Source organism: Sebastes fasciatus, chromosome 18 (assembly GCF_043250625.1).
Source record: "Sebastes fasciatus isolate fSebFas1 chromosome 18, fSebFas1.pri, whole genome shotgun sequence".
NCBI classification, from domain to species: domain Eukaryota; kingdom Metazoa; phylum Chordata; class Actinopteri; order Perciformes; family Sebastidae; genus Sebastes; species Sebastes fasciatus.
In genome coordinates, this window is record NC_133812.1 from 28,641,975 (window position 1) to 28,659,311 (window position 17,337).

Here is a 17,337-nt window from a genome sequence, read left to right on the forward strand (position 1 = left end):
AGGCCAAAGAAAGGCAGAAAAAAGTCTGACATATGTCCAAAAAAATCCAATAAAATGTCTGAAAATAAGTCTGAAAAAGTAAAAAAAACAAAACAACAAAAAGGTCAAATGTCTGAAAAAAGGCTGAAGAAAGGCAGACATATAGCCGGAAAAAATTCTGTTTCGGCTCGCTGCAGTTTGTTTTGGTTGACGGATACGGAACGGATATGACGTCACGTTACTCAGACTACAACAATAAAAGCGGTAACTTCCTTCTACCTCCACATAGACTCAGATGAAGTAAGTATATCGATTCTGGCTTTAAAAAGTCGCGATACATAACGGATAAAAATAATGTTCCCACCCCTACCAACTGGCATCGTCAAGGTTACGTGATATGTCGCCGCAAAGTGCTGTCTCATTCATATTTAAACCATTACGAGCCCTGGCAGCCTCTCACACTCAACCGTTTACCAGCTGACGTCAGTGAAGTCTCTGAGGGTTCAGGACTTAAGGCCTTAGTGGGAACTCTGGGATCGGGCCTTAGTGAACAAGACAGAAAACAGCTGAAGGATTAGCTGCAGCTTGTTCCTCATGTTAACACAGTTTTTATGTTTCAGACTGTTGCATGATGACATTCGAGTCTCAGAGTGTTATTTCCAGGAGTTTGTTTGCAGGAGAATTTGCATAATGTTTTTGTGAATGAGGCAAATGAATTCAGTTTGAATGTGGACCTCAGAGTGTTTAACATGTCGGTTTGTCTCTCTGCTCAGCCTCCAGACAGACGGTGTCCTTCTACAACAAAGACACCAGCGGGGAGATCCAGAGGGTCACGTTCGACAACGATCGAGTGAAGAGGATCTTCCACGGCAGCTTCCACAAGGTGAGAACCAGCAGAGAGCTGGATGGACACAGACCTGATGAACCTGCAGCATGAAACAGACGTGCAGGAGGAGAGATCCCTAGACAGCAGTCTGTGAGGGGGTTTTAGGGTCCAAATGTGTCTTTAACGGTTGAATTATATCACGTTCTTTAAGTTCTAGGCGTGACACATCAATCGAATCGCTCCTCTTTGTTCTCGCTGGACATCCCGAGGTCATGCAGATACCTGAGATTCCAAATGTGTTGTATATTACAGTCGGAGCGGCTCACATGCAACTACAGACGTGTTCCTGAAGAGTTATGTGGGCTCAGACTAACAGATGGTCCTCTGCAAGGTTGTAAAAATGAAACCCCGAGCGACGCAGAGCGAGGCTGCGTTTTCATTTTTATTGATTGCATCCAGTTCAGACTCTAATGGACTGAAGGAGGTAGACACCGACTGCATCGGCTGGGTGTGATAAAGATGATCAATAGACGGTGTGACTCATGTTGAATATCCAGCCAGAGGTGGAGCGATGGACGATGATTACCACTTCATAGTTAAGAGACTCACTTTCCTGCTTGTCTTCCAGTAGCTCCACTTTGTGCCTCTCATGTAATCATTATTTAATATGAGACTTCTGCAGGATGAGTTTACAGATACCAAACTAAAACAGGTCATTTAACAACACTAACTGTAGTTTTGAAGACATTTTAAGGCTCCTCAAAGTAATTCAAATGTATTTATATACAGTAGAGACACACACAGACATCAGTCACAAAGTGCTTAACGAGGGCGTTATCTAAACATGCATGAAAGAGATGGTATAAAACGAGGTGAACACAGGAGCCAAGTGTTTAAGAAGTGAAAACTAAAACACAAAACACAAGAAAGAAAAACAGAAAAAAGGATGGCTGTCAAAGTTAACGCGATAATAATGCGTTCTCACTCTTTCGCTCCACCTCTCACGTGCATGCTGCTCACTCCACACTGCAGAAGAGTTAGTTTAGCTCTGAGAATATCTAGTGAATGTTCAGTGGACGTTTGTGCAGAAATAACTGCTGCAGCTCCTCCAGACCAACAGAGGTTTCCCGTGTCTTGTGAAGTGACGGGGCTCCGCAGCGAGAAACGTTATCGTCTCCCCCGTTCCCTCCGGCCGCGGTCGGGAGGCTGAGGCGGGAAAAGCCAACACTAGGATCAGCATTGATTCATGGAGAGACCTTGGTCTGGTCAGCTAACATTACTGCCAAGCAGCTGAAATATAGAGTGATATTGTGCTTTTAGCTGACGTGTGTCTCCTCACTGTGTTGAGCGATGCTCCTTCATGTCTATGTAGAGCGAGCACAAGCGCCAGCAACAGGACGCTGACTTTCATTGACTTAACGGCCACAGGTGTCGCTGTTAACAAGACATTTATGATTCTTACATAGAGTCCCTTTAACTTCAGACAATCATGTGATTAATTGCGATTTAATATTTGAATCAATCGATAGCTCTTGTTTTTATTTTAGATCGGTTCAAACAGGATCAAACCGGATTATAAGACACCTCCTGATGGTCATGAAGTTCAGGGAGCCGCTGTGTTCGTTAAGGTTTTAGTCATACGCCCAAAAAAGAGAAACCTTTCTGTGTCGTCTGTCGGTGTTTTTTGAGATTGAACCTTTTCGAGGCCAAAGCGGCAGTGTGATTTAACGACGCTATCCAACATAAGAAACACAAACTGTGGTTAAAGCAGCAGCAGTAAAACAAGCTGTATCTGAGGGAACTCTTCTTTGTCCTGATGTGGATCAGAGAGATTCTGCAGTGAAACGCTGGCTTCAAGGACTAATCAGGAGAGATGTCTTATCCTCTGTAGTGGAGGTCAATCAGAGCCGCGGTGCTGATAGCAACACTCATTAACAACACGTTCTGCTGCAACATCACAACGTTTAACAAGGATCCATAAGCTCTTCTGAGAGCGTGAAGAACGCTCTGCAGCCGCTGCCGGGACGCTCGCCCGGAAAATATTGTGTCACTGTTATTAAACAATTACATCATCAGAGCGGCTGAGGAGCGCCAGCAAGGAGGCGGCGCTCCTCCTCCCCCGTCCGACTCCGTGCTCTCGGATCGGGAGGCTTTAGGAGGAGTTGTTGCTGCTCTGTGGTTTTACCTCCCAGCATGCCTCTGTGCGTCTGCTGCAGGGCGAGGTGTCGAGTGTCAGCAGGAAGTCTGTCTCTCATTGGACAATTTTTAATAAAAGTACAGACTGTCAGCCGGTGATTTAGATTTGACCTGCTGTACTGAGGTGACAGATGATCCTCTGGCAGTTTCAGCCATCATTTCTTTTTGACGTCTTCGTCTTTTACTTCTGAAATGTCTCTCTCCCCTCAGGCAGGAGGAATGAAGGCAGTAGTGGAACATAAAGCGAGAAGTTTGAGTACAGTTTCAAGATAAAAATCTCCTCCAGTCAGCTCCATGTTAAAGAATACTCTGAATAAACTGTTCGTTTCAGTCGTGATTAAATCCTCAGGATCTTCAGAGAAAGCGATGCAGATTGATCCCCGAGGGTGACATTCTTCATTTATCTACCTCCTCAGAGAGGTCAGAGGTCAGAGGTCGCCATAAACCTGTTAACTGTCTGGAGATCAGTGTCAAGCTCAAGGACACCTGAACGTCACGCAGGTTGAAACCCTCCGGCGGTGATAAAAAGAAACGACTGGACTGAAGAGTCGCTGTGTAAACTAAAAGATTTAAACTCCTGTCAGTTTGTGGGACATTTTGAACTCGCTGTCGGCGCGTTGAAGAGACAAACCATGATTTAGAGAAAGTCTGATGTTTGGGTCGGATTCATAGAGAGCTGTCAGGGACCGCCACATCATTTCCCCTCGCAGCATTTTACCAGCCAGATCATCATCCCCAAGATGTGTTTAACAGAGATGTGATGTGGATACCTGAAGGGACTAAACCAGGATTAAAGTAGAGCTCTGTGTTAACTGTTGGTGGATGATCTGAGCCAACTGCAGAGAAACAGATTAGTGACTTTAAATAGAGACTCAGAGAACAACAACAGAAGATAGGAACTAAAGATGTTCTAGATAGATAGATAGATAGTAACTTTATTGTTCCCGAGGGAAATACAAGTTTCCAGCATCTCAGTTCCATAGTGCAAATATATATTAGTAAAAAGGCACAAGTTAGTAGTACAAAGTACAAAGTATAAAAATTATACCAGATATAAAAATACCAGGAGATGAAGAAAACTGTTAAAAAAATAAATATAGTGCAGAGTAACAACTGAGATACAGGACTGTTAAAAACGTGAATATAGTGCAGAAAGTGATAATAAAATATAGGAGATATACAGTAGAGACCAGAGGATTAAGAAATGTCAAATGTGGAATATAATGCGGGATAAGAACTGAGGTTTAAAAAAAAAAAAGTCAAAGTTAACGCAAATCCGTTTTAACGGCACAAACTTCTTTCGGAGGTTGTATCATGTAAACAAATCCACTTGGAGTGTTGTTATAGTCGCGTTGAGGCCTCGTCTTTTAGAAACTATTCAGAAAAAAGACGACCACAGTGTTTTAACACGGTACCGGGTCCGTCAGGTAAAAGAGGTTAAACTCCCGTAGACAAGTGAAAGAGTCTGAATCTACCTGCTGACTTCTTTAAAAAGCTGCTGAGCGTCTGTTAAAAGCTTAAAGTGTGAATGGAAATGGTGCTGTGCTTCTTTCTTGGCAGCGTCTGCTCGCCGCGGTCTGTTAAACATGCCTCTGCATGTCCGCGGACGCTGCCTGACCACAAAGCGGTCGAGCCAGCGGGGGCCAGCCCCGTGGTTTTTGTTAAGCAGCGTTTTCCCTCCGTACAGCTGGACTCGGTCTGACCGGCTTCGAGGAAAAAAGTTGTTTTAAAGGCTCACCGCAAAAATGACATCATGAGGAGATGTGGCGAGTGGCGAGGGGAGATCTGAGTCAGGAGAAATGCATTGTGGTATTGTGTTTGTGATTTTAACAGTTTGAGTATAAGATGCCTCAATGTGGCTTCCAATGAGAGGAGAGGGAAGGAATTTTGGGAGATGTGGCGTCCAGAATATGTGATGCTTCTCCAGCTGAAACAGTTTTCAGTGGAATCTGTGAGATGATGTCAGGAGAGATGAGCAGGAAGTCAGGAGAGATGAGCAGGATGTCAGGAGAGATGAGCAGGATGTCAGGAGAGATGAGCAGGATGTCAGAAGAGATGAGCAGGAAGTCAGGAGAGATGAGCAGGATGTCAGGAGAGATGAGCAGGATGTCAAAAGAGATGAGCAGGATGTCAGGAGAGATGAGCAGGATGTCAGGAGAGATGAGCAGGAAGTCAGGAGAGATGAGCAGGAAGTCAGGAGAGATGAGCAGGAAGTCAGGAGAGATGAGCAGGAAGTCAGGAGAGATGAGCAGGAAGTCAGGAGAGATGAGCAGGAAGTCAGGAGAGATGAGCAGGATGTCAGGAGAGATGAGCAGGAAGTCAGAAGAGATGAGCAGGATGTCAGGAGAGATGAGCAGGATGTCAAAAGAGATGAGCAGGATGTCAGGAGAGATGAGCAGGATGTCAGGAGAGATGAGCAGGAAGTCAGAAGAGATGAGCAGGATGTCAGGAGAGATGAGCAGGAAGTCAGAAGAGATGAGCAGGAAGTCAGAAGAGATGAGCAGGAAGTCAGGAGAGATGAGCAGGATGTCAGGAGAGATGAGCAGGATGTCAGGAGAGATGAGCAGGATGTCAGGAGAGATGAGCAGGATGTCAGGAGAGATGAGCAGGATGTCAGGAGAGATGAGCAGGAAGTCAGGAGAGATGAGCAAAGCGTTTATTCAGAAGATGTTTACATAAAGCTGCTTCAGTCCGAACCGATACTGACCTTAATCAGTAGATTAGCTGTCGGGCGTGACGGTAAATAGTTCTCTGTTTTTGCTCCACATCTTCTGCTGCTTCATCAGTTCAGTGAACTTCACCGTGAAAGTGGAATATTCAGGATTTAAATACTTTTTTGAAGAACATTTTCTCTCTCGATACCGATACCAACACCTCAGCTCAGAGTATCTGCAGTTTGAAGTTTAAAACCTGTACTCCTCGCTGTGTGGAGCTCTTTGGCATCATGTTTTATGTGAGGAAACATCATGAGGTCACTGCAGACTGAAACACTCAACTTCATAATGAAATCAACAAAGAACATGTATTTAATACGGACACCGATACCGTGGTCGTACGTTATCTCTTACATAACATTATTATTCAACATATTTTCATTAACAGTCGCTCGATATACTACGTCACCTGCTCTGCTCATCGCTCGTCACTGCGGCCGTCCGCAGACGTACTAACGCATTTGTGATCCGTTAAAGACAAACGTAATCTGCGACAAAATCTGTTTCCTTCCAAACAGGAAGGAAAAGGTATTATTTAGGAGACAGGGACGGTGCAGCGGTTTGCCAGATTAGCCATGGACAGACAAAGAGATGCTAACACACACATGCACGCACAGGACTGATCTCATTATCGCCTGGCGGAGATAACAAAGACAGGATGCAGAAGCATACAATTAAGATAATTAAAGGTAATTAAGTGAGGTCTTTTTTGCCTCAGCTGTCAACATGTGTGCAGCTTTGACTCTGAATCTTACTGTTGTTTGTTGTGTGTATGACACAAGTTGGATGTGATGGTGTTTATGAGGAAGCGTTATACAGATTTAAGAGCATTGATCAGTACTTGGTGTCAGCAGATATTCTGACTTTAGCTTCTGGATTTGGGACAGAAAAATGTTGTAATGTTGCATCCACACTTTGCTATGAAGTAACCTCTTTAAATGCTGATAAAAGCTGCAGATTTGAGGTATTTGGCATCTTTAATTTAGAGCATACAGCAATATAGAAAATGACCACTTGAACAACTTGAATGTTCTCTGAGATTATAAAGTTTTAAATTTTGCGAGAAAAAACTCTGAATTTCTAAGATTAAAGTCGGAAATTTACTTGAAAAAAAACTTGGATATTCTCTGAGATTATACAGCAATACATTTATTAGAAAAAACTTTGATATTTAGTGTTTAAATTTACAAGAAAAAAACTTGGATACTAAGTGTTAAATTTATGGGAAATACTTGGATATTAAGTGCTAAATTTAAGAGAAAAAAAACTTGGATATTAAGTTTTAAATTTATGGGAAAATATTTGGATATTAAGTGCTAAATTTACGAGAAAGAAATAGGAAATTCAGTGGTAAATATATGAGAAAAAAATGGATATAAAGTGGTACATTTATTAGAATAAAATCACAAATATTACGGGAAAAAAAGAATATTCTCTGAGATTATAAAATGTTAAATTTACGAGAAAAAAAACTTGGATAAAGTTATGAATTTGTGAGAATAAACTTGTTGAAGAACAAGGTGAAGAAGTGATTTGAATGTCGTCCTCTCTGCAGCAGTTTTCTTCTGAATGAATAGAGAGAAGCGCTGCTTTTCCTCTCTCACATTCCAGCAGTGTTTCAATAAACAGGACTACAGTGAAGCACGTCAGACTCAGCATAACCTAATAATTTACAGGCCATCGGGAAAAAAACCAGACACAAGACTTGGTCGTAGAACAAAGAACGTGCCAATAAAACCTGTTCTCTCCTTTCTCTCTCTTTCTCTCTGAAGCTCCATATCCTGGTTTCATCCACCGGAGTCAAACTCAACATCGACTGCCAAGAAGTGGCCGACAAGGAGATCAAGGAGGCTGGAAACACGTCCAGCGACGGCTACCAGGTTCTGGGCAAGATGTCCAAGTCCGTCGGCTCCAAAGGAGAATCAGCAACTGTGAGTGAACTCTGGTCCGGCTGCGGTCACGCAGACACGAGATTCAACCGACAGTTTACGAGGATTTTAGTTTCATTTGTGAATTAGTCATTTTCTGATTTGAATGATGTGTTGAAGCCTTGAGGAGGATTACGTTTGGCAGTCTATAAATACTACAAAGCCCCAAACAACAACAGTTAAATTCGATTTCAACTGAGCAAAACCACAAGAGCTGAACCGTCGTAGTGGATTCATGTGGCTCAGAGTCCAGTTGGAGAAAAATAACAAACGTGTGGTTTGTCGTAAAATAAAAACAATGAAAACAATTGATTGTAATGAAGCGTAATGTCAGAAATGCTTCAGAAGACGTTGCCAGTGTGGATCGCCCTGCTGTCAAAGCCTCATGGGAGCTGTAGTTTTTGAATGAATGACAAAATAATAGTTTTAAGTTTAATAAAATTATAAGTGTTTAAATGTTACTGTCCAGTACAGCCGGAGAGACTCATTTATCTCTAAACTTATCAGATAAAGATAATGTAAAAAACACGTTTTATAGTAATATACTATGTCGGGGTATTAGGGCCATGAAAGGTAAAAACATATAAATAAAATAAAACAATTACAGAGCCTGGGCAGGGAGGTAATATTCTGAGAAAAAAGTAGTAAATTTACAAAAACAAACTTGGATATTCAGAAAAAACTCAGAATTTCCATGATTAAAGTTGTAAATTTACAAGAAGTTTTTTTTAATATTATCTGAGTATATTTAAAGTTATAAATTTGAGAGAAAGAATTCTGATATTCAGTGGTAAATTTACATTAGAAAAACTTGAATATTCCCTGAGATTATACATTTTTAAATTGTAGTGAAAAAACTCAGAATTTCCAAGATTAAAGTCATATATTTACAAGAAAACGAAATTTGGATATTCAGTGGTAAATTATAGGAATAAATCACAGATTTACGATAAAAAGAAATGTGAATATTATCTGAGATTATAAAGTTTTAAATTTACGATAAAAAAACTTGAATATTCCCTGAGATTATAAAGTTTTAAATTGTAGTGAAAAAACTCAGAATTTCCAAGATTAAAATCGTAAATTTACGAGAAAAAAAATCTGATATTGATCGGTAAATTTATGAGAAAATCACAAATTTTATGAGAAAAAAACTTGAATATTTTCTGAGATTAAAATGTTTTTAATTTGAGAGATAAAACTCGGATTTTACGAGATTAAAGTCGTATATTTACAAGAATTTTTTTTTGGGATATTCAGTTTTCAAATTCACGGAAATAAATCACAGATTTACGATGAAAAACATGAATATTCCCTGAGATTATAAAGTTTTAAATTGTAGTGAAAAAACTCAGAATTTCCAAGATTAAAGTCGTATATTTACAAGAAAACGAAATTTGGGATATTCAGTGGTAAATTCACGGAAAAAATCACAGATTTATGATAAAAAAAACGTGAATATTTTCTGAGATTATAAAGTTTTAAATTTGTGAGAAAAAAACTCTGAATTTCCAAGATTAAAGTTTATTTTAGTTTCAAATTTACAAGAAAAAACCTTGGAGATTCAGTGGTAAATTTACGAAAAAAAAAGAAGAATCTTCTCTGGGATTATAAAGTCAAATATTTGTGAGAAAAAAATCGGATATTAAGTGGTAAATTTACAAGAAAAAAAATCACAAATTTTACGATAAAAAAAAATTCTTTTCTTTGAGATTATAAAATTTTAAATTTGCGAGAAAAAAAATCTTGGATATTCAATGGTAAATTTACAGGAAAAATTTTTATATTCTCTGAGATTATAAAATTCTACATTTTCTAGAAAAAACTTAAGATATTAAGTTGTAAATTTACGAGAATAAGATCACAAATTTTACGAGAAAAAAAACTTGTTCTCTGAGATTATAAAGTAACAAATTTACAAGAAAATAATTACAACTTTAATCTCAGAGTTTTTTCTCTCAATATTACCCTCCTCTCCGGGCTGTGTCAGTCGACTGAGAATTTCTTTGATTGAGAACAGACATATAATATACAGAATATTATACCGTATTGTTTCTTCTTGTTTCTGATAAAAGCATTTTAATGATTCCCTAAAGTTGGTAACTTGACTCAGTCGAATATACAGCAGTGTCTTGAATTCAGCCTTTTATTTGTATGATAAAAAGTGTGATTTAAACTAAATTTAAAGGAAGACTTGAACGTGATTGATTTAGTCGTAGCGTCCTTGAACTCCTCCTCATCTCTCCGTGACATCAGTTAATGTTTGAAATCGAACATTTCCCAACATCAGCAGTTATCTGGGAGGGAAAAAAACAGAACCAATGATTGCACTAAATTAAAATGGACATTAAAATGTACATATTCCGAGCTGTAGTGTACATTGATCCGTCAACATCAGCCGTTTCCTGTCTTCCTGTGTTTCCCGGGGCTGCTGGGACTCGGCTGTTCTCCTTCTATTTGTCCTCTGGGAGCCGTGGAGGGCGTATCAGAGACACATGTACCACAACACCATTTACATGTTTTCTTTTCTCCACCCCGTCTCTCCACAGTTCCAGCTCCAGATGTTCGATATTGTCTGCAGCTTGGGCTGGACCAGCAGGGACAGATGTTGTGATCTCCCGTCTATGGTAAGAGGAACTTAACATGCTTACTAGACTCTACCAGCAGCTCCGCTCACTCTGTAACCTGCAGCCAGCAGATGAACGATGTGAGGAACATCTCCTCTGCTCTTTAAGTCTATTTAGATTACAATATACAGATCTGGCTGATGCACCTTTTGGCCTCTAGACTAAAGATTTTTTTTTAATTCAGCCCGAAACAACAAAATCTGAATCACTGGCTAAATAAAGCAAAGAGTTTGTGTATTTTCAAGACCTGATTAGACTTTAATGCTTTTAATGCACATGTTGTTTTCTAACCTGAAAGTAAAGAAAATGTCTTTGCTTGTGGCCGTAGTTCAGATAAATTCACACTACTCGACTTGCTGTCTTGTAATCGGCGGCTCACGTTACCGCCGTGTTTAACGCCGGCGTCTGTGATGTGATGAGGTTGATCAAACACTGCAAAGTGAAGCAATGTGGCTCCTTGACAAAAAAATAAATAAAGATTTTTTCGATTTTTTTCACATAAATTTGTGACATTATAATAATATAATATTTTATTTTTTTTCCTGTAAATTTGTGAGTTTTTTCTCATAATCTTTCTTTTTTTCTTTAATCTCACAGAATTTCAAAGTTTATCCCTCTTAAATTTATGACTTTAATCTCAGAGAATATTCAGGGATTTTTTTCTCGTAAATTTAAGAGATTTTGTTTCGTAAATTTGCCACTTTAATTTCAGAGTATATCCGAATTTTTTCTCGTAAATTTAGGACTTTAAAGGGACTATTTGTAACTTTCAGAAATGCTTCTTAACAGCGACACCTGTGGCCGTGAAATCAACGAAAGTCAGCGTCGGGCTCGCGCTTGCTCGCTCTCAATATACCTGAAAGAGCATCGCTCAAAACAGTGAGGCGACACACGTCAGCTAAAAGCACAATATCACTCTATATTTCAGCTGCTTGGCAGTAATGTTAGAGACCAGACGAAGGTCTCTCCATGAATCAATGCTGATCCTAGTGTTGGCTTTTCCTGCCTAAGTGCAGGCTGAGGCAGCGGGGCTCTCCAGCGTGTCTCCTCTGCTCTCTCCGCCCGCAGCCGGAGTGAACAGGGGAGACACCGGCACCCGGTCGGTAACGAGACGACAACGTAACTCTCTGCGGAGCCCCGTCACTTCACAAGACACGGGAAACCTCTGTTGGTCTGGAGGAGCTGCAGCAGTTATTTCTGCACAAACGTCCCCTGTGCATTCACTAGATATTCTCAGAGCTAAACTAACTCTTCTGCAGTGTGGAGTGAGCGCGCGTTCACGTCTAGAGGTGGAGCGAGCTGAGCTGTCTGAGTGAAGGCGAGCAGGCAGAGGAGGAGGGTACAGCGGCTACACGCGAACGCGCATATGCGAGCGCGCATGTGTGCCGACCCGCTACATTTATGTGCGTACAAAGTTACAAATAGTCCCTTTAATCTCTGAGAATCTCTGTGTTTTTTTTATCGCAAATTTACGACTTTAATCTCTGAGAATATTCAAAGTTTTTTTTGTAGATTTGCTAGTTTAATCTCAGAAATTCTGAATTTCTCAGAACTTTACGCCCCCTCCCCCGGCTCCGTAAATTATTTATTTTTACCTACAAAGGCCCTAACACGCCGTTTTACTGTAGTTAGGTCATCTTGACATGATGAGGCAGATTTTATTTCATACACTTTGTCCTGAGATCATTTCTGTTTTCAGCAGCTCTACATAATGAAAACAGAACTCCCCCCAGATCTCTCCAGTCTCACATCTGCTTGGTGTGTCAGAGCGTTTCTTCCTGTTTGTTGTTCCGTCTGCGGAGCATCTTGGGACTGTTAACGGATCATCTTATAGAAAACTATCAGGCCACCTGGTTTTCCTCAACAGTTTCTGGAAGACTTTGAGACAAATGCAGAAACATTTTAATGAAACACGTTTAGTGTTGCAGCTCACAGCGGAAGTCATTTCCTCCTCCTGACAGTTAAAAAGCAGATGAGTGTTTGTTGTACTGTAACAGCTGCAGCTCCAAACACAGAGTCCTCCTCCTCCTCCTCTGTCGTTCTTCAGACTCCCATCAAAAGCTCAGAGCAGAAACAATCCGAGTCAGAAGAAAGAGAGAAATAAACAGCGTATATTTGATACGGAGGAGTGAGAGCCAGCTGATACAGCTGATGAAGATAGAATATGAAACACAGTCTGAGAAACAGCTGCTTAGATTCATTCATTCACAGATCATATAGATTTCTCCAGAAAACCTTTCATTGTTTTACAAACTGAGTGTTGTTTTCTTGGTTTTGGCTGACGTTACCGTGGTGATTAACAGCGTCTGTGGTGTGATGAGGTGATCCAACCGTGCAAAGTGAAGCAATGTGGTTCCCTAACAAAAAAAACAACACAATTTTTTGAATTTTTCTTTTCTCATAAACACAGAATTTCTGAGTTTATCCGACTGTTTAATAACGCTGCGGGTGGGTTAACATTGGAGTCAGCTGAAAGCCCGGTTTGTTGCATACTGATGCTGAAGGGCGTCTCCATGCGTCGGTTTCCGATGCCGAGGGGCGCTGACCAAACGACGGTATTTGACGGGGTGGGAGTGAGAACGAGTTGGTTCAACACAAGTACCTCAAAATTGTCCTTAAGTACAGTACTTGAGTAAATGTACTTAAAGTACTCAAGCACTGTACTAGTGTTAACTACAGTAAAATGTACTGCAGCTTGAATAGACAGAAAATAGAACAGCTGAACAGACTTCGCTGATGATCTGTAGGCAGTAAAGAACATTAACACGTGAACTTCTGGTGTTTGTCAGGAGCTCTGCGAGGCCGAGAGAAGAGAGGAACGTTTGTTTGCATGCAGTTAAATATTTGTGCATCAGCAGCAGCGACAGAATGAGCTTTTAAACGCAGGCTGTTGTTTCGTGGCTGGACTCTGGCCTTTCTCACTTCTGTCCCAGCAGAGATCCCCGGAGACGCCGTAACAAATAAAAGCTTTGTCTGAGCGCAGCAGCGGCGGCACGTCTGCGAGTCGAGACGTCCAAAATATTTCTGAAAAGGATTCAACTTCTGGTGGATTATTATCTGGAGCGCTGCGGAGCAGAGACAGCTGCCTGATTGGGACGATTATTAAATGATCCAACTCAGTGTGGGAGTAAATATCCTGCTGGAGGCCAGTGTGGCTTTCATTAAGGAGAACTTTTAACTGTTAGCTGATGCTAAATTACTTCCACTTGTTGGGAGAATAAGGAACAAAGATGATCAATAATATTCATGTTAACATGTATGACAGCAAAGAAATGAGATCCAGAGTTTTACTGGAGAATCCTAAAAATAAGTTTATGTCAGTGTTTGTTGTCGACGTTGTCTAAACTGTCATGTGACTTCTGGTGTCTTCTGGAGTTGCTGTTCTGGTGGGTTCGGGAGGTTGAGAGAATAGATAAAGGCTTCTGTTCCCCGTCAGAAAGCACCGTCTGATGGCGAGGTGAACTTTAAGTCTACTCTATATTTAGAATATTTTCACAGCTTTACCTCGCTGTCCGACGGCCCTTTTCGTTATCTGTGCTCTCTCTTCAAAGCCACCAGACTCCATTCACAAAAACAGTAATTTGACCTCTCCGGGAGTTGCTGGTCTACCGCTGCCTCCATCGGTCAGTTAGTTTGTGTTATTGTGTGACTTTGGTGAATCGTTTTATATCCATGGGCTCATGTGTCTAGATTCCTGCACACGTCTGTGGTGTGATGAGGTGATCCAACCTTGCAAAGTGAAGCAATGAGGTTGCCTAACAAAAAAAAAACTACATTTTTTAAATTTTTCTTTTCTCATAAATTTGTGACTTTCATCACACAGAATTTATGAGTTAATCCTCACAAATTTATAACTTCATAATCTCAGAAAATATTCCAAGTTTTTTCTCATAAATTTTAGAGTTTTTTTCTCGTAAATTTGCCATGTGTCTAGATTCCTGCACTTATATGTTTGAGGTACATCCTATATATATATTTTTTGATATAGAGACGCCTCTATTTCATTCTAGCCAATTAGAAAGTATGACAGCCTTGGGCTTGATGTTATTCTGATGAGCTGAGAGGTATTTGTATATAGTTTTTCTTAATATACGTGTAACATTACGTTTGATTATATGTGGAAGTCACATGATATGACGATCATGTGACCAGAGCGTTTTTAAGATGGCGTCTCTTTGCAGATTTATGAAGTCTGAAGAAGAGCTTGTGCTCGAAGCGTCACTAACTGAGATGTGCCAGTAAATTGCACTTAAAGTTAACTTTAATTTTGTGAATCCAAATGAACCCTTTAAAACACCAAAGTCACTCGATAACACAAACTAACAGACGGAGGCAGCGGTCGACCAGCAACTCCGGTTCTGTGTTCTGAGAGATAACATTTGTGTTTTCGTCAGCGGAGTCTGGTGGCTTTGAGCGCTATTAACTGACTAAGTCCTCCTCTTCAGGAGTTTTTAGATTCCCCGTCTGTCTCCTCGAGGTTTTACTTTCACAAAAGCTTAATTTCTCAAACCAGAATCCTCCAGGATGCTGCTGCTGTCTCCGTGCACACAGATTTGTTCTGGTGGTCTCCAGGAAACGTCAGATCTCAATCTGGGCTCTGCTCTTTGTCTCGTGCAGCGAGTTGAACCTACAGAACAGAAGTGTTTTTCCTCTGCGGTGACGAGCACAGGGAGACACAGACACTTTTAGTCCGTAATGTTTCTGGAGGGTTGTTGAAGGAAACTCTTTGGATCAACTCGACACCTTTTCAGGACGCTCACTCACAGTTTACAGTCTGTGTTCATGTTCTGAAGCGTGACGGCATGAATCATCTGCTGCTAATGAAGCGACGCTGGTCAATGTGAACTCTTTTCTTTCTGTCAGACTCTGAACGTCTGAAGGTCTGAAGGTTTGAAGGTTTCACTGAGAGACTGTGTTTTATATTTGTGTCTGTTTCCAGAGAGATGAGCTGAAGTGTCCGTCTCTTCCCAACTCCTGCACCTGTACGTCAGCCGGCACCGGGCTGCCAGGAACTCAGGGACCGGTGGTAAGACTCACCTCATTAACATAGAACACCTAGAAGCTGCTATTCATAGTCCAACAAATACTAGTAAACATGAACAACTCTCTCCCAAATCCAAAAACTGGAGTGCTGAAACAAAACTGGAGCTGCTCAAATTAAAAATGAATCGTCTTGGCAGTCGAAACCTATTAATACAGTACACGGTCCGGGAAATATAAAGAATCATATTGTCGTTTGAGTAGCATTTCAGTCATTATATTTCAGTGTTCATGTTGCCATACAGACCTAACAACAGTTAATTTGACTTTTGGACAGGCTCTATGCCATCCTAACTCAGGATTCCTCCCTTGGGACGGATCTGGAACAGCTAAAGTCCTGTCCTGAGATGTGACAGGAGGTCTGCGATAGGACACAGCCATAAGTTTAGGAATCACTTCTGTAAGAGGAAGATATTCCTTTCTTTGAAACTTAAGATAGGACAAGCAGCCGCAGTGCCTACATTACCCACAATGCAACTCGGCCAACTACAGGTTTTTTGTTGAGATTCAGGTGTGTTATGCTAGGAGAGGGATTTTCATGCTTTTAGTGTTCAGTTATCTCCAATTTTATGGATTAACATTCTGTGTTTATGTGTGATGGAACATGTTTCTGCTGTGGTATATCACGATGTCATCCCTCCCCTCTCTGGTTATTTATGAGTATCTTTATACTGTATGTTGTACATGGGAGAATATTGCACCCTGAAGCACATAAACTCTGAGAAACTTCTCTGCAAAGACTCATAAAACCTTTTAAAGAGGAGGAGAAGGTGAACTGTGGATCAGCGTGACAGAGGCCGACCTGTCGGACCGTCCCCTCTGCTGCATCTCACATTCATCTTCAGGCTTTCAGATGATGAACACCACTTCTATGTAACGTCTACTGTTGACCTGCTATCTCCCCTAAAGACCCTCTGGAACCCCCGAAAAACTGGGTCTATTGTGTGTCTCAGAGGGTTAATGGTCACAGTTAAAGGGTCATTAAAGTGACTCTCCCACAGCGCCACCACCATCTCCCAGTAGCTGCCTGATCTGGTGTGAATGCATCCTAATACCTAAAGTAAACAGGTTCTATTGACACACTTTAAGGGCTTTAAGGATCTTTCAGAGTTGACAGATGCACCTTTGGTCTCGTCTTTGTGTTATTAACCTGCTAAATGTCCGTCCTCCTCAGGGCGCGCCCGGCAGCAAAGGTCCCCGAGGTGAAAGAGGAGAGGCCGGTCCAGTCGTGAGTACCTTTAACCTTCTATCATGAACTCTATAAAGAAGAAATGTGTGACGACTTGTTTTCTGAGCCGGATCACTCTTCAGAACCTCGATGAAAACAAAAGAGATTGTTTAAAGTAGGAGAGCTTTGAAGAGAGCGAGCACATCTGATTCCACTTATTGAACCAGTGTTCTCCTCCCTGATACGGAGGAGAGGTTCGGTCCGCCGATCGGCAGCATTCCTCCTCTCCTGTTGGTTGTGAACCTCTTTTATATATCAGCAGATATTAACAACAAACTCCTCCCGTGTTTAAACATCTCTTATCTGACCTTTCTGCCGTGTTCAACAGGGACCGATCGGCCCGCGGGGAGATAACGGACCACCTGGACCCATGGGTCTGCCCGGCCCACAAGGACCCAGCGGCCTGTCGATTCCCGGAGAGGCGGTAAGTCTATAAACACACCTGACACACAAACACATGAGATCTACATAAATCCCAGCATGCCTCGGCAACACCGGGATTATCTGTCTATTTATTACGAAGGGAATTTACAAGCCGGGGAGGATCTGTGGCACAGATCCACATTCCTTCATGTCTGAGGGGGAAGACGTGAGACCAGAGAGACCCGAGAGACCCGAGACCTCCATATCACAACGTCTTTATAAATCACAGTCTGGATGAAACGTCTCTGAGATGAGACGCAGATTAAACCCAAACGTTCTCTTTCCAGGAAGATCACACACGACAGTTCTGAACCTTTAGTCTCTGAACTCTACTGCACTTTATAGTCCATGATCCAGGAGGGAACAGGTCTCATAT

At 41.4% G+C, this 17,337-nt stretch overlaps 1 protein-coding gene across 5 annotated transcripts in view; it reads left to right on the forward strand.

The window, feature by feature from the left end:
• The window catches only part of col12a1b (collagen, type XII, alpha 1b), a 143,457-nt gene that overhangs the window by 110,280 nt on the left and 15,840 nt on the right, over positions 1-17,337 (forward strand). For all 5 annotated transcript variants that reach the window (XM_074616517.1, XM_074616512.1, XM_074616518.1 and 2 more), the window contains 6 exons: positions 753-862; positions 7,488-7,646; positions 10,193-10,270; positions 15,210-15,296; positions 16,485-16,538; positions 16,867-16,962. In XM_074616517.1, the coding sequence (XP_074472618.1) occupies positions 753-862; positions 7,488-7,646; positions 10,193-10,270; positions 15,210-15,296; positions 16,485-16,538; positions 16,867-16,962 (584 nt within the window). The remainder of the gene's footprint in view (positions 1-752; positions 863-7,487; positions 7,647-10,192; positions 10,271-15,209; positions 15,297-16,484; positions 16,539-16,866; positions 16,963-17,337) is intronic.